The 19,167-nt window shown below is 34.5% G+C and overlaps 1 protein-coding gene across 1 annotated transcript in view; it reads right to left on the bottom strand.

Moving 5' to 3' along the window:
• The window catches only part of Rbfox1 (RNA-binding Fox protein 1), a 50,045-nt gene that overhangs the window by 17,474 nt on the left and 13,404 nt on the right, over positions 1–19,167 (bottom strand). The window contains exon 2 of the mRNA XM_013326643.1: positions 17,049–17,093. Coding sequence (XP_013182097.1) covers positions 17,049–17,093 — 45 coding nt within the window. The remainder of the gene's footprint in view (positions 1–17,048; positions 17,094–19,167) is intronic.

Here is a 19,167-nt window from a genome sequence, read left to right as displayed (position 1 = left end):
AACATGGCGAGGGTTTTCATTACTGGTTAAACTATAGTTAATAGTACAACATTTATAATGTAATGTGCCTTTCATTATACGAAAAATATCAATAAAACATGTCTGTTTACTAAAATTTAGTATGAAATCAAACAACCATTGGTACAATAGCACATATTATTTTAAATCCTATCTAAGGTTATCAAAAACTTACCGTTCACTTGACGCAAGTATTAATTTAACCTTCATGTTAAAGTTCACAGCTAAAACCATTTTATCTAAGCATTATATCTGATTGTTCTTTATTAAAAAAATATTTTTCTATATAGTTTTATTAGACTTTATCAAACAGTATTTGAAGGGTACTTGTCTTCAACTTTTTTGTTTATTTCTCCCTGAATGTCATTAGGAGATTTCCATCTACATGACACTGATATCTGGCTCATTTGATGATTCATAGCAACAAAGGTTAAATGTGAACGTGTGAAATATTATTAGATGCTAGCAGGTTTTTAAGGTGCTATAATGGACGGAAAATAATAGTTACGATATGCAACTTTAACCTTATGACCGCCAACTACTTTAAATGTAATGTTACAAAAAAAGCTAAGCAAAATGGTAATAGGTATATTGATGAGCAATTCTTTAAATGATTTCATATCCAGTTATAATGTTACGAAATAAACATTATTACATATCTACTGGAGAATGTAACGAATTTGTGTAAATAGAAAAAAAAATGTATTATTTTAATGTAGCAATTCAACCTTTAGCTAACATTGTTTAAGCAAATAAGTAAGTAATAATGTTAGATTGCTAAATCGTGTAAGCGAAAAAAATATTTACAACACGAGCGTTGTTATTTAATTTAGGTTACAAGTCGTCGGGAGCAAAATTAAATTGCGAACTCGAGCCCTACTCCCTGCCTACGCCCTCCCCTCGCCGTCCACCTCCGCGACTCTCACATCAACACAGCCTTGAGACCCCGCTACTACCATGATTTGGAATAGCCCTTTCATTCTCCTACCTATAAATCACATCGAGCCGAAATCGGTTTTACGTGTTTCATATGATTTATAACAATACTGATGTTGGTCTACACAATATTAAAAATACTCTGCGATTTCGTTATTATTCACCTTACGTGGACCGTAACCTTTAACATATTACATTTAAAAAGGTTATAAAAACTCAATTACCGAGTTAACACATATAGGACGTTACTACGGACGCCGAATACAATATCAAAATAAGCTATATTATGGATGGATATCTTTTGGTAACTAAACTATTGTCGTAATGGAAGGACACTCAGATTGAAATGTAGTGATAGGTGAAAATGGAGATAGCGGATTTGGCTATGGAAAAATTCTAACTACCATTTTTAATATATGCCCATGTAATAAAGCGTGTTGCAGATTTGAAATGAAGCACGTAATTGTTGACGTCTGAGTCCGGAGCCGCAGCGCTCGTCGGCGTCAGGAAACGAGAAAATTAGGATGTGGTTATTGAGAGCAATTGCTCCGACTGCGACCGCAACTGCGTACTATTTGTTACGTATACGGCGCATATTTAAATTGAAGGACTCACAACATTCTTATATTATTATCGTCATTTACAAATTCGTATTTCCACAAGATTTTCCAACTTTTCTCCTTGCTGTATTTTTGCTGTCAATAATTGTTTGTTTTTTTATGTTTGATCTTAATGCATGTAAAAGATCTCAGTACAGCAACATATGCCAACATTAACATTATAATTTAATGAAGATATGTGATGTGGTTTGTAGAGACTGACTTGCGAGCTCCGGCATCTCCGGAGCTCTCACGAGTAGATTAGTTTCCTTGACTATTGAATTTTCACAACACGCGCCGCAACCTAAATGAATCTGTTATCTAGCCCCAACAGGAAGCTGTTACTCCTCGCCCCCCTCGTAAACGTGTTAACTGCCCCGTTTATGTTCCACTTGTGTAGGGATTATGAACAAAGTATTTAACACTTGTGTACTTTATAAACGATACATTATATAAGATTTTCATTTTACGATCGTTTTATGAACGTATGTATGCTACACAAGATGAGCGTTATTCAGAAAATAAGATTTATAAGACAGATTTAACGATGTATTATAATGATACGATGCGATGAGTAAAAGTGTTAAGAGATTAAAACTTTACTCGTTACGGTTTAATATACAATACTTTCATGTATAGAGGAGACAAAACAAAATATGCAGTAAAAACCATTTGTAAGTACATACGAGAAGAACCTTACGTCCGGTAAGCGACTGTGGCCCCCTGCCCTACAGCGCCACCCCAGTTTTCCTCTTACATTCCCGACATAGGACCTCATTTCTTGTTTTCCTGCACGCCACCGATTGCTTTTCCTGCTTTACTTTCTAACGAAGTGTTTAAGAAGAAATGTTTTTGCTTTGATTTAAATCTCAATCCGGTTTTGCTCAATGTGAATTTTATTGCGGTAGTGTTCTGGTGGTCTAACGAAAAGTAATAGTCTGTTTGACCTAATGATACATGCGTAAAACTGTTTGAGGTCATCTAAACTGGTTTTTGTTTTTGGCAGTACCAATAAAATAACTATCTTATATATAAAACTCTCGTATCACAATGTTCGTTCCCATACTCCTCCGAAGCGGCTTGACCGAAACTCCAATATATATATTGGAAAATATGATAGGTTTAAAATTAAATGAAGTATGTATTAAATCGTCTCTTGCGAAATGCGGATTTCATCTAAATATTGCAGCAGTTTTAAGACTAATGTCAAATTTTAGTTAAAATGCAAACGTTCCAACAGATCAAAACCTATATTGTATGTTCATTAAAAATACTCACAGAAAAGATCTTACTGAAAGAAAAGAGAAAGCGCCGATTGAAAGACAATACAATTCAAGTTCGTTAGTGTCTGGCCGGTGCGGCGAGAGTGGTGAACCTTTGCGAACATTGAGTGGAATTATTAGCACCCTGCATTCGTGTAGAAAGCGTGAAGATGAAAAAGTTACGAAATAAATATAAAATTTATAAGAAATTTCTAACAAAAACTTTGATTCAAAATGAAAAAGTAAATTACGGAAAAAGTATTGAAGAAACCTTTGGAAACCTCATAAAAGCCAAAGTAATAATCCTAAAATATACAAAATGAGTTGGTACATTTTTCGTGAATAGTACAATTTTACTCTTATTGTGTTGATTTACAATGGACGGTTCGTGAAAAATGGGCCTTAAGGCTCTCGTTTGTGTGGGGGGTGGGGCGGGCGAGGCCGGTGGGTATTGATACCGATTGTCAATGGAGTAGGTTTGGAGGGTGTCTCTAAACACATTAATAATCTTTTCAAAGGGTCGCCTTCATTCAACCACAAACTATACCTGATCGTGTTCTTTTTAAAATAAAATACAATAAATTTGAATATTCTTCAAATTTCATTGTAGAAGCTCGCATAAAGCTTTTTTTCATAGCGTCATTAGTAACCACAAAGGACAAAAATGCTAAGTTCGAATACGGTTCAATAGGGAATTTTTTTATTATTTCTTCATCTCTGTATTTACAACATGCAAATATATAGTGTGACGAAGTCGTTAGCAAAAGTAATTGTTATATAGTATCACTCTTTAACAAAAAATAGTTTTACAACAAATTGCATGGGGCACAAAAATTCTTCATTTCCCTCTTTACTTTTGCTATTTCGTTCTGATTTCTTGAACTGCCATAATTTTGTCATTTCAGATGACTTCGGGATATATTTGTAACTTTATAAATGGGTCAATATTTCTATATTGATGTCAAAAGCAACATAAAAGATTTGTATAGAGGCGATGAATTTAAAAGTTTTGAAAATAGGTTAAAGCACAACAAAGCTTGGAGAGGTTCAGGGCACTCAGTGACCGCGGACAGCGAGAGCTCTCTGTTTTGTATTCTGACTGCTCAGCATGACCCTTGTTCTTATTGTTCACATATTAATTCGGTTGTGTAACGATTAAAAGCGCTACAACATATTTACCCCTAAATTAATGAGGACCCATCGAGCCGTGTGGACAGTAGCCGCTTCCCGACCCATTTTACAATAATCAGTTAAGCACACCAATTTATACGACCGTTATCATGTTGAAGCCATTTCTATCGGAATGTTGCGGCATAAAGGTTAATTCAGCACATATGTAATTAAACATTTGTGTGTAAATATATACTTATAAATAAATTATATACACCAAAATGTACATTAGTAGAGTTTTTTTGATTAAGTTCAGATTGCAAAACATTTAGCTTGAGATATGAGTTATATTTGAGCGCAAATGATTATTATTGTTTATATTTATATCTGAAGTCGATGTGAAACCGGCTTATGGACAAAGTTTGTATTTCCCATTAAAACTTTTAAACGAAAACAATCACAGTTGTATGCTGTTCAAAACTGTACGATCAAATCATAGTTAAGCTATCATAAACTTACTTTATTTCGTTATAGTAAAGCTCATAGGTTCTGAGACAGCAACGTTGAATAAAAACAAGGGATATATATATATTACAGCCTAAAAAAGTCAGAATGACCATTTGTGTGGTGCGCGCACATGTGGTGTGCCCTAGTCTAGTTATATCCGGCACAGTAAGGGGGCGGTGTAAACATACTGTTTATAGTACCAGCTCGGCGCTTCTAGTGCATAGTTAAAATTTTTACGACTGCATTCAACCTTAAACTTAACAACCTAACTTAAATATAGAATCTCATAGAATTTAAACAGATACCTTGCAACGACGTTGAAACTGTTTACCTTAAACATCCGGGTCTCTAGTAAATGTTTTCCAAGGATAATCAAGCTGGGTTTCTGATGATAAGTGTTCATCTTCATATAAAATTCTATCATAAATATGGTAGTCTTGACTTTTTAAACTAAACAATTCTTTTGAATATCGCGTTAGGCGCTATACAAAACACAAAGAATAAACTTTATACAAAAACTCCATATCAGATACGTTGACATAAAAATATAAAGTTCAGAGTTTAAAAAGATCGGTGCAACCGCTTTATCTCGTCACAAAGAATAAAAACTACACTTAGATAATTGTGAAAATAATGGTTCCCTTTTGGAGAACGATATTAATATAGCCGCGTTACGAAGTATTCAGAGTTTATGATGACGAAACATGTGACTAGAGGCGCATAGCGAGCGTTTTCAATTAGGTAATTATATTAAGAACAATTAAACGCAATTGATCTCAAGTGAACAACGTCCGGCGAGTTGGATGACTGACTCAACGTCAGCACGCGTAAACACGATTTGATAGAAATAAACTGAATATTTGCTTAGAATAAAATCATATTGTCTGATGCAAATTAAGGGTGCGTGTAGATTTGGTGATAGCGCAGCTAGGGAGCAGTGATTAGATCTAGCCGGTGCCTCAGAAGAAATAAACATGGAACTAGTAATAGTTATGAATATAGGAACGTTTTACAGGATTATTGGATAATTTAAATATTAAACTGAAAAACTGCAGTAGATAATTAGCTTGTTGATATAAATGGTACGTAAGCAATATATTTTTATTTAAATAGAATTAAATGTTGAGTTATTGCGAGCTGCGATGATAAGCCGGCCAAGGAGTGTCGTTATAGTTCATGCGGCGCGATAACGACCAAGTTCAACGACTATTTAATTTGTAGTCTACTCTTATACTAACTAGCCGTCGTAGAGGCATGCGGATGACATCTTAATTAAATAAAATCATTGACATGCAAATAATGATTCATTCAAATAATCGAAATTATGAAGAGTCAATAACCGATGAGGACGTAACATACATGTTTACATATCTTAATAAATTTAAATGTGTCAATGAAAGGAAAACAATCTTTATATTTTAACTCTAGCTGAATAATATTAGTGAACACAATATACCACATGGAAAAACAAAATATATTTTGATTTTTAAGGCACGGTTGTTTAGACTAAATAAATTGTTTTGGATATTTGCTAATATACTATTTTGTAACATATATTTTAGTTTACACATATGTACTTAAAACATAAACAGGGGTGTCGTATTCGAAGGCAGGGGAACATTTCATAGGTGTTTCAGTTAAACACGACACTTGTTTATTTACGTTACGTCCGCCTGACGCCTGGCGTGAAAAAAGGCAGAAGCACATTGTGAAACAAAACATAAGCTTACGTTTAGATGCGCTCATCTGTAGTATTCCTATTTCATTTTAATCATCCTAATACGACAGGATGTTATTAATTACTCTGCGTGTTTACCAATAGCTTCAAGGGAGCGGAAACGATGTCATAATATTTTTACAAGGGAAATATTAAAATAGACAAATAAGAAGAACCGTTCAAATTTTTATGTATAAAAATAACTTTGCTTTAATGCTGTAATTCAGATTTCCCACTCATGCATTTTGAATTAAGATAGACGAGAACTAGATTTACTAGAGCGAGTGATTCATGTTAGCTACTTTAGCGCCTTCATATAACGAGAACGGTTGATGTCATACGGTAACAATCTGAATAATAGCCATGGTAAAATCATCATCGCAAATACCGGGCCTTATCCAAGCACCAAGTAATAGTATGACGAGGATATTCTATAAGAAGCCTTGGACAATAGCGAAGTAGACAATTCCTTTGAAATGATAGTAGAGTGTATGAAATGAGTCCACCCGAGGCTACAGAATTATTCTTCTCACGGAATATGGCTGGCCGGTGTTTTTGTAATTTGTCACACTTTGTAAAGGAGCTGAGGAATGGGAGTCGAGATTCGCTTTAAATGTTTTTGTTCGGGGTTATATATTACCGTTTTGGGGTACTGTGTATAAATATTCAACAGTTTGTAGCGGTGGCGCTACGTGACCAGGGATGTATTTATAGTGCTTAGCGAGGCGCGTAACCTCAGCCTCCGCAGTTGCGCGGCGCAAGGCGGCGTGGCACCCTCTCGCTAAGAGCACCCTGCCTCATAAATATACATCATCTAGTATACTTTAGCGAACATTTTTATTTTCATTACAGCTATGAGATTGGATATCAAAAAAGAATATATGACGGTCTATGATGTTGTTAACACTGCAAAGAGGGGTCAGTTAAAGTCGCAAAGAGGGCACAGGCAGTAAGGGGTTCCTATCAGAAACATGAGATTTATAAATCTGTGAGTATTTAAGCGTACTGCGAATTCGATTCGATATGATACGATTGATGTCAAATCACGAATGGGGCATTAAAATCAAAACAAAACAATAAAATCTATGGAGTATAATTCAATTCGTTTATAGTATCGCAAGCGTTGTGTTAAAACGACATTAGACATGCGACCACAAGCGCTGTCAGTGCGATGTAGATTATAGCAGCAAGGCCGTTGCCGTAGCGGAGGTGAGGGCGAGACGCGATGTCGTCAATAAACGCGCCACAATAGGGACAGGAGGCATTGAGCGCCGGCTCGTAAATGGTCGGAATGGCCGTCTTCCGCTTCGCCAACGGACGCTCCACGCATCGCGTATAATGGCGGAGCAAATTTAAACGCCGGGTTAACGCTCTGTGCGGTGCTGCTAATTCCTCGCAAACTGCACCTTATCGCCGTCGCATTCAACGGGGCTAATTGTACGAACAGACAATTCTTCCTTCGTGTTAAATTAATAAAACATGAAGTATATTACATCATAATAAAATACACGCTTTGAAAAAGATCACCTTGTGTAATTATATTTAATAAAATAAATTAGCTGCTAAGTCAACATACAAAGATATAGTTAATGGATTAAAGATAGTTAATTTTTGTGTAGGTATCGAATATTCCTGGAAGAATAAAGACGAAAAGGAAGGTCTGCTCATACATTAAACAAATTTTACGTCAATTGGGGTTGCGGCGAGCGTGAAGACTGAACAATTTAGGCTTGTTAAGTAATTAGACTAGACCTAAACTAGTGGCCCATTAGCTCGGTGTCAAATTTCTGATGTAATTGCATGAAATTCTAGCCAAGTTGAAACAGCAACATGAGGTTATCGTGTTTAAGAATGAATAAACATAAGCTGAATGTTGCAATTCATGTTTCTTTAGTGGGTGTGTTGAATGAAGTGAAAGTGAAATCGGGCATGGCGGATTGTATAAATCCTCTTGGGGGTTGAGTACAATTGGGTCACAGCAATTTAAAGCTTTAATTTTAATTGTCGACATATTAAATTCAATAAGTGAAAATTTATAAAAATATTTTCCATGTGTGTATTTAATTGTGTACATGAAAATGTTAGTCGTTGCAACAGTGGGCACTTGGTGCACCGATGTTTATTAGCAATGCAAATGCAGATGCCACAATGTGTTTTAAATTCATAATTACTTCTTACTTTAAATACACAGTGCATATTTTGATGTAAATGTAATGCATGCTTACATTACGTAAAATATATAAATTACCTGTAGGAATATTTAATGATCTTAACAGCTTTTGGTATACAATAACTTATTTTTCGAAAATTTTCAAAAACATTTAGTTACACCTAATTCAATTATGTGATATATTTCCATGTAATGTTCCGTGGCAATTGTTTGCAAAGCATATTGTTGTTGTCGAGCATCTAAAATATTTAATATTATAAAGAAAGACAATTAGAAATGATATTTTACGTAATTAAAGTGTTGTTATTTTTGACCAGTTTGTCATACAAAACCACGTTTTGTTTCAGTGGTTGAGAGTCTATGAATAATTCCACTTCACCGTGATTCATGTAATGTTACTTTTTACTAATATTATAAATGCGAATGTTTAGATGGATGGATGTTTGTTTGAAGGTCTCCAGAACACCTGGATGGATCTTGCTGATTTTTGGCGCAGAGGTATAACATAGTCTGTAAGAACACATAGATTACCACTTAATTTTTGTTATTTCCGCGTGGACAGAGTAGCGGGCGTCAGCTAGTATAATATATTTACAATTATAACCTCAGTAAAAGCAAGTTATCGCTACAGCTGTAGTTAGGGAAATGTATTCCGGCGTGATATGTGCAAACGTTTGCTTAATGAGTGCGTTAAGAATTGCGAGGAAGTTACACGCGTGAGTTGCTTGCACGGGTTGACGGGCACACGAGACGCACGAGCGCAGCCGCTACCTCAGCAACACATATAACTACCGCCGGTTATCACCGTTAGTTAAAAAATGTTTAATAAGTCTGTTCTGTCAACATTTAAAAATTACATCCATTACAGTATTGTCGCAATTAAAAGTAATTAAGAACATGTTTCTTATATTATAAATGCGAATATTGGGATGTAGATGGATTGGTGGATGGTTGTTTATTAGAAGGTATCTCCAGAACAGCTGAATTGATATATATGAAATTTGGCATAAATGTAGAACATATTCCGGTAGAACACATAGGGTACTAATTAAGGGTTTATTTAATTGCGCGCAGACGGAGTCGCGGCTTGCAGCTAGTTTGGAATAAATGCATTCAGTTTAAAAACATCTCATGTAAAGTGGAAATTTTATTGTAAAATGTCTAGGTATTTTGCTTTTATCTATAATAGTTTCAACGACTACAATTTTTTTATTTTTTTATATTTTATGTATAGGCATTTGGAGAGGTGTCAATCTAGTGGGTTGGCATGAGGCGTACAATGTCACGGCAGTGTGTATGAATATACATAAATCCTACTTTCATGGATGCGGACGTATTTTATGTTGGATTTGTGTAATAAAAACAAGGTATGATTGGAAATCGAATCGAACACTCAGGTTATTTCTGTTTGTGTTATCATAACAAACAAATGTATATTTACCACATTGTTGTAATGTATATATATAAATCAATTGGTGTTCGTTACTCTCGCTAAAACTCAAGAACGGCTGAACGGATTTATCTTATATTGGTCTTAAAATGTTCGTGGAGGTTTAAAAGGTGAGAAAAATTCGAATAACTGCCGGGAACTAATTAAGTATTTTTACTTCACGCAGACGGAGTCGTGGGCGACAGCTAGTACTTACATAAATGTGTATATAAATATTTATATATCCTTTGTTCATTAACACCGCCGTTGCTCTTAATAGAACATTTTAATTTCATTTTCATTATTACTTCCAATAAAATTAATTGTTATATCAGTAACGCTTATTATGAAAAAATATTAATATTTATTACAGTGTTTATTAACATAGAAAATAATAGTCTGTTATTATTAAAAGTATATTTATAGCTTAGTGTAATTGTAACTCCATTGTAGCGAGTAATTAAATTGAAAATAATTAAATTCTATTTTCAAAGTATTAAATTGAATAAAACATTATTTTTTAATGTTAACATGAAAGTTGTAACTTTTTTTAAAATAATTAATATCTTTAATTACTATTAATTTCAATTTAAAGTAACTTCTCAAAACGCAACAGGTTTTGGTTTAAAAATTTGGGTAAAATATGTACAGAATTTTGGTAAATAGGAATGAGAAATCTATCTATATCTAATATGTACTTTATCCCATGTTATACATAAGTATTCGAATTTGAAAGGTTTCATGTATTTTCCATTATCGGGCATCAGGGCACACAGCGGGTGTCAATCTATTTATTGATGGCGTATTGCGTATTCTCGAGCGGAGTTCCTTTAACATCTTTTGTAATACAACGAAAGATATACATACACAATTTGCTAATGGTGCATCTTAAAAAGTTTAGTATTAATAAGGGATGAGGGTTAAATTGTAAGGAATTTTATATTAAGTGTTAGTTTAATTAAAGATCAATACTAAAATACTTTTAAAATAGATGTAAGTAAAAAACACCTTCGAAGATCTAAATGTTTTTTTTCTTTTCATCAATATTATTTCCACTGCGAGTTTTTATTTATAGTTATAACTAGATGTCGCACGCGACTCCGTCCGCGCGGAATAAAGAAAGAACTTAATTAGTAGCCTATAGATTCTCCTAGACTATGTCCTATATCCATGCCAAATTTCATCGAGATCTATTTAACCGTTCTGGTGATACTCTCAAACAAACATTCAAATATTCATCCATCCATCTAAATATTCGGATTTATAATATTAGTAAAAAGTAAGATTTACTTCATTCAATCATTGAAAAGAATAATAATTTCATTCACGTGTGTTGCTTGAATCGGCTTTGTCGCTAACTGGATTTCATGGAGGTTATTAAAAGTGACACGGGTTTAATTTAACGCGGTACAAAAAGAGCGATAGGGAGATAAAGTTTGGGAAAATTCAGGCTTGTTTTAAAATTCAATTTAAAAGTTAGAAACGTACCCTTGACTAAAAGTAAGGGTTTCAGTATAATATTAACAATACTAGGGTAAATTTGAATTAAAATGGAGGGTAGTGTTGTAGCTTATTGGCACCCAGCGTGTGAAGGCAGCGCGGCGTGACTACACAGTCAACAAACATGAATACAGAGACAAATGTACGTCGTTAAGAGTAAAAATATAGCCACACCGGTTGTGTTTGTCGCATCACGCCCACTTCCTGTGCTTAATTTTCATTGTTTCAACAAGTTCCAAATTATGCGTGCTTCACACAATCTTTTTCTAATATATACGGTGTCAGGAAACATTTGGATCAAGGCTAAAAACCAATACGTACTTCGCCTTAATAGCAATGGACCCTTTGTATTAGATTTTGGTTATCTACTTCTATTGTTATTCATGTTCTATTGTTATATATTTCATATTAGTTACTTCTCTTTTTAAATCATATTTTCGTCTTATAAGAATAGGAGACAGCTACTGACCTAGATCTCCAATAAAAGTATAGTACAATATTAGCTGCAATTCGATGCTAAAAATAGGCACAACGGTATACACGATCTGATGCAATACAAATCTAGCTCTCTAGCTTTTGCTACCGATAACTGAAGTGGAAGAAAGGTTCTCGAGTGCTAAAAGCGTACAGGAAGGGCATTATACACCCAGTTCAACTAAATAGAACTGCTATCAATATTTGTCTAAATAGATTTCAATGACTTGCAGTGTTTACACAACTGTTTAGGAAAGCCTTTATCCTTAGCAGGTGCTATATTTGGTAGGAAAATTCTTTCCTATACAATAATAACACGATTTTCCTAAACATAATCAAGGAAAAATTCGATAAACGATTGTTATCTACTAATGAACAACACACATATATTTTATATTTTTTTAGTTTCACATATTGAGACTTAATAGATCGTTAAGTTGGTATTTATTACAATGCTATAGTGGACAAAATCACTAGCGATAGTAAACACGAACATGTAATTTCACGTATTTGAGGTCAAAGCCGCGCTGCTTTGCTGACTCCAAATTAAGAATTCGTTAAGAGTGAAATAAAAAAAGCGGTCAAGTGCGCCTCGCGTCACGAGCCTATAGGTTTACATTATTGTATGTGTAATCGAACTATTTCTTGTTATGTAACATATAAATACCTAAATTTTATGAAAATGTCAAAATCAATTTGTTTTGACGGTACCAAAAATCAAATTTGCAATAAAGATTGCAACTCAATACAGCTTGTGAGATCCATCCTAACGTAGATTGAACGTAGAGTTTTTCATTCGTCATCATAAGGATCACTCAGTTTATTAGTGATGTAGCTTATCATAGGTTACTTTGTCTATGGGAAAATCGCCAAATTAGCGAAGTGAATGGGCAGAGAGGACGCATAGTATCAAAGTTAAAATTGTAAAACGTGTAGGTCTTTATGCAGTGGTGCATATAATTGATTGCGCATTAATGTGGAGAGAGTAGAGCCGCATGACACTGGCCACTCGGCTCGCTCAAACCCAGAGACGGCTGTCCCTTTGAAATGCACTCAGAGCACATTGCTCTACGACCGTGTTTTATGGCTCGTCGATCACGTTAATTAACTTTTATCGTACGTATCCAACTTTTCTCATCTCATCTATGTTCGACATAAAATCATATTTTATGTTACTAGGAATATTTGCAGATGTAAATTTAATATTTAAAATTAAATATATTGTGTTTTGAGATAAGAAAATATTAGTCAATAATAGTGGCGCTAAATCGCATTTAACATTGAATACATTATATAGCATAGTTTAATAAAATATTATAAAATTTGTATCAAGTCTCCGTTAAAGCTCTTAGTTCCGACCGCAGATTTTGAGTTAAATTTGCAGCACAAATAAAATGTACGTACTCTTTGACTTTAAAGGTTAAAAGTAACATCATTCATATCCGTTCAGAGGATTTGTTTTATTTACAAAAAATGTAAGATAACTCGAAACCGAATAACAATACATCGTAGATTAGTTCGATGACAAATCGCTATCGTTTTATCATAAAGCCCCTGGTGTAAGCGAAATAAAAGCTCGTGCAAACATTAAGGTATTTTCGCAAGCTAAGTGTAATGCAAAACTGATGTGTTGGGCGGTAATGCGCGCTACCATTTTGCACAAATTGAACAAACAAAGATTATTCTTTTGAATAATGGAAGCTCGCGCTGATGCCACAAAAATGTTCCGACGTAAAACGGAGCAATGAAACGGTAATCATTTGTAATTTTAGGCGTATTGATATTACTATAATTACTGCTCTATTCAAAATGAAAATCACGTTAACGATCATAAAAATGTTTATTAGTTAATTTTAGCGTCTATTCTTGTTGCAGTAATAACCGTAATTTTTGTGATAAATTTTCTGTCTGCGGGCTTCAATACTACTACTAACTAATACTACTTTGAACCAATTTTTAATATCATTTTTAATCACCTACATCTAATTTTATGATAGAAATTTTTGAATGGTTCACAAGCTAGCCCGCTATTGCCCGAATCTTCGAATAGTATCAGCATAGCAATAACTTTTTCTACGGATAGTATGGGGAAAGCAAAATTTCTCTCAGTGGTATGTCGGACGACGCAATAGTCACGCTTTGTAGACCATAACAAAAGTATAGTCAATTAGCTAATTTACTACTTTTACACATGACAGCAGACATGACAACAGAACAAAAAAGCCTTATCAATATTACTAACTACGTTGGCCCTGATTGATTAGTGTGTCAGAACATTAAACGCGATAGAAGTGCATAAACGACAGGCATATTGAGGTCAAACGGCGTTTTTGCGAAATTGCACATCATGTTATGGACCGTACTGAGTTCTAAGAAAATTACTCTCGCACAAAACTGGTCTTAGCGTCGACACTATGCGCAGCGGGCCGCCGCTGTTGAGCTTTCTTACAGCTTACGAAATGCAAACGTTGGCACTATGTCTGGTGTCCTTCTAGTCTAGCAAGGCGCATTTATCTTTCCGCTAGGAATTGGTTTATATCAGTAGCAGACGGTGTTTACGTATTCGTAGATACCAAAGCGACGGAATCGGGTTAATAATATCTTGTGTAAATGATGCTTTCTGCGAGCCGCGGCGGATGTCGTCGGCTTCGGTATTTAATACTAGGCGACGGGTGACGGGTGACGGGCGACGGGTCGGGTCGGGCGGAGCAGCCGCGAGACCATCACCTACGGTTAATATCGATCTTATTTGAGCTTGATTAACTCGGACGTTGGCGGCGTGCTAATAATATCCCCGCTCTGGCAACGATCCAGGAGAGGCCTTAATGGTACTTCGAATCACGACAACTTTCAAAGGTTACACACTCTCGCGGATTCTGATCGATGTAGCAAAATGAGTTTACTATTTCTCTCGTTACTGAATCACTAATTATGGTAAAAATATCGGGCGCTATTTCATCCATTAGAGCCTCCGCCAGTTTTTAATAAAGATTATTTTCATCAGTGTGTCAATAGATTGTAAACAATATTTATTGTTGCAGACTGTTTTTGATCAGTAACGTAACAAATAGTGATGCGACACTACGAGCCGAAGCGCGTATTATCGTTCGTGACAATGAACCCGGCGAATCATACAATTTGTCACGGTCGGGAAATAAGCCGCTCATAGAAACAACGCTCAAACGTTACGTTACAAAAATAATACAAATCATTATGTACTTTGTGCTTAATTGTAACATTTTTTTAAACACATAATAAACTTAATAAAATATGTTTCTTATGTCATAAACTATGTATAATCGTAATTTTTATATTATACACTATATTTCCAAGTCCGTCTTATTGTATTTGTTCATTCTATCGCATCTCAAATGCGATGTGTTCGGTAATCAAAGTTGTCGTAATAGCGATGGCATTGCAAAACTCGCAAAAGCACGAAGCCGTACAAGCAACAAAACGTTTAGTCAGCAAACCCCAACTTGTGACTTTTTCCTATTGAGTTGCACAACTAGCAGTTACGTCTACATACAGTTATGTCCACTAATTCGTAAGTTAAATGAGACTTTAGTAATACGGATAAGTTTGAAAAGTTTTCGATCACGTTTCAATTAATCTATTAGCAGGTACTTAAAATAAAAATGCTTTATAAATGTTAGTACATACTTAAAAACGTGTTTAAAAACCCTAAAACATAAAATACGTAAATCACAGAAGAAAATTTCAAGCAATTTAATATTTAAAGTACGCGTACTGGTACAAATGATTACGGCCATTATCGCATCTGTTAAATGTATCGCAAAAAGTCTTATGACCTCGTCGTATCTAAATGGTTAGGTGAACGGGTTAGCCGAGCTCGCACACCGCGCCGCCGTCGCCCCTTACCCCCGCAACCATTGTCAACCTCAACTACAAATAACCTACTCGCTTGCTATTCCATTATACCACCATCATTTCCGTTGTAAATCACGACCTAATGATATACATGTTAAACAATTTCTATTGTTTACCTAACCGACTAAAACTTTATTCGTTTTGAATTCTGATTATTTCACCACTGACATATGAGTCTATCGATAATTCTGAACGAATAAATCATTTTGAGCCGTAGTTCTTTTTAGATCTGGAGTATGTTCGAATTTAATAAAACACTGATAATTTTACCCCTTTGCTGTTATATCGAAAACAACTCTGTGTGATGTGTCCGTTGAGTTTACATTTAAAGACGAAAGATTTGCAGTCTATCTATTAGTACGTATTCATACTATAATCTACCATTAAAAAAAACAATAAGCTGTACGAAAAAACCTCTCCGGACGTTGAGTATGAAGAATCGCAATTGTCTGTCGACTATTTTCATATGATATCCATATTGTAGAACCAAAAATATCTTATTTGTATGCGATACGTAGCTTCTTGCATTACGAACGACGCGGTGCGGCCGGCAGACACCTCTTTGTGTACGTAAAGAGTTGAAAATAGCTTATAGCAATGAATCAATGAGGGATCGTTTGCATGCGAGGCAGACGTGGCTGGAAGTACGCCGCCACAAACACACGCAGCCCTACCTACCTACCTGCCTTCGTGTTAATATTTATAAAACAGAGATCAAGGCAAGATTAAAACCTTACTATGATAAGCATTCTTACATAAATTGAGTTTCTTCGAATTTAAAAAAAAATGTTTCATAAATTATTTTATGCCATATTATTATTCATGCAATGCATATTATTCGTATTCTGAGCACTGTAATAAGACAACCCAATAGTGAAGTAAAGGGCAGCATATATTTAAAATTTATGCTTGTGTTCTTGCATTAATATTCTTAATAATATTATATTACTTTAGTACATTAATTTATTACTGAAATAAATATAATATAAAATGTAGGTAGTCTATACATTAAAAATATGAATGTACTAATTAATGCATCAACATAATTAAACACCATAACAAGGAAATTATTTACAAAATTGATTTTAACATAAATACAATTTTATCGTAATCTATTCGCAAGCGTGCCAAGTGTAGGTATCTATTTGACATAATGAAAAACCATTGCCAAAGCTGAAATGTATAACACGTTTAAGTGCCATATTTACAAAAAACATAAAAATTATGAGGAATTAAACCATAATATTGAATTTTGCGGTTTAAAAAAACGTACAATGTATCCATGATTAAACGTCCAAAATAAGCAATAAATAAGCGATATATGCGATGTAAATTGCAATGATAATGCAAATACAAAATAGCTTTAACTAATGACTACAATAATTTATATCGCCATTAGCATGCTTAATAATGTAAATATAAAAATGGTAAATACCAGCAGGGTTGGTGTTCCTGTGTCGATGACATTGCCGTTACTCACCTAAAACAAATAAACAATAAATTATATTAATTAAATTAATCTTTTAAATTACTATTTATTGTTCTGCAAGACGAGGATCAATAGAACCACTTTAGTTCAATCATAGGTTAATTTAAATAAAAATGAAATGTAAAATTAGTTATGTTTATAATTGTAACTTAAGTCTAAATTAGTAAAACATATGTAAACATGTTTCAACCTTTTCAGCGTTGACTTGTGTACTAAAACATATTTAGAGGCGTCTTAAGCATTTAATGCGTATAAGAGATGCACTTTAGTGTAAGGTATTGCATTACGAAGCTATGGGCGGGCGGCGGACGCGAGAGGGCGCGGGCGTCGCGACGCCGAGCAGCGTTGGCCAACTGCCAAATATTTTTGATGCGCCTCGGCCGCGCCCGGGGCCGGCGGATAACTCGCCCTATTCACCTGAATCGGAATACATTTACATCTCACAGGCGTAGTGGCACATCGAGCCAATGATAGCCTCCCCGGCCACCTCGATTGTTTATTGATATTTATGAGGCCCCGAGAAAGCGACGACTAAAATTAACGCCATTTGTAAACGTAGCGTTTAATTAGGCGTAACAATAACGTCTATGTGGAAGGCATAACGCATCGTTATTAGAGCGGTGATCGATGCGTGCTCTAGCGGAAATGTAACGAGCTATAAACAGTCTATCTACTGCATCTGATTATGTTACTGTTTTCCACTGTTATTAAATCTGTGTGTGCTGATGTAGAACATAATTATTGGACCTCAATACAATATACATTAATTCATTTAAAAAAAGACCAAATAAGCAACACACGATGCCGACAGAATGCAAACGCAGATCACTTAGTATGATATTATGACACAGTAAAATAGCATAGTTACACGATAATTGTACAAGTAATATTTTAAACATGTTTATATAAACTAGTCATTTTCTCATGTTGAATGTCAAATTACAGTTATGCTTATTTTATTCACATTTCCTAAATATAATGTTTCCGTACTAAAACAAAATTATCAAATGTAACTTTTAAATCTTGATTTCTTTAGTGCCGTTAATATATTTTTTTCTGAGCGGATACATTTAGCTCGGCCATATCACAAGTTCATCGTTCTCAGCTGTTGTATTAATAGTTAACCTTATTAATTTGTGATTAACAAACGCCGACATGTGCACACAATATGTAATACACGTATATTAATCTCCCCATCATACTAAACTACTCATTATAATCCTACTAGATTAACTCAAGTCTGCTGATTATTTTGGGGTAAGCAGTAACTTAGGTTGTTTTTTTACAATTTGGTGGTTATTGAAAAATGCCTTAAAATAAATATATATACGCGAAGCGAAAGCTTTGTGTAAGTCTTTTCAAATATCTCGGCGGCTCAAGGTCATCTGCGCGCTGCGCAATGCCCTTCCTTCGCATCTACTTAAAATTGTGTTTAACTCAGGGGCGCATGGAAAGTTCCGAGCCGTCTAGATATTTGAGAAATACTATACCCATTTTTAAACGATATGACGACAACGGAAGTGCTTGAAACTTAACATAGATAAAGTTAATGTATAGAAGAAGTGCATAAAGCTATTTTTATCAATTTGTGGCCAAATAGTAGTATGCTTAATTCGTCTTAGAGTCAAACTATAGATTTCGGTATAACAGCGATCTATTCTAAGATCTAAGTTCCACGGTTTTAAAATGATATCCACAACACAGACAGTAACAAATGTAATTTTCATTTAAATTCAATGACATTACTCACAGTTACGGCCCGTTATTTTATCAGATGAAGGCGATCATAAAGTTTTAGTAGACAACGCTTTGAGGTGATTTACATAGCGGTTAGATAAATAAATAAAATATAAATTAAGTATAAAACTCCGCTTATAAAACATCTTTCATCGGCACACTTTTAATACAGGTAGCGTCCGTGCCTGTTTAATATCAGTGTAAATAATCTAGTTTGAGTTAAGCAGAAGGTCGTAATTTGATGAATTCATCAATTTTTAAGAATTATTTATGACTTTATTACTCTAAAAAGTCAATGATTCATTGAAGTTCCTTTTTTGTTTGATAA

Source organism: Papilio xuthus, unplaced genomic scaffold (assembly GCF_000836235.2).
Source record: "Papilio xuthus unplaced genomic scaffold, Pxut_1.1 DF828780.1, whole genome shotgun sequence".
NCBI lineage: Eukaryota > Metazoa > Arthropoda > Insecta > Lepidoptera > Papilionidae > Papilio > Papilio xuthus.
The sequence above is the reverse complement of the archived record's forward strand: the minus strand, read 5'-3'. Positions and strand labels throughout refer to the sequence as shown.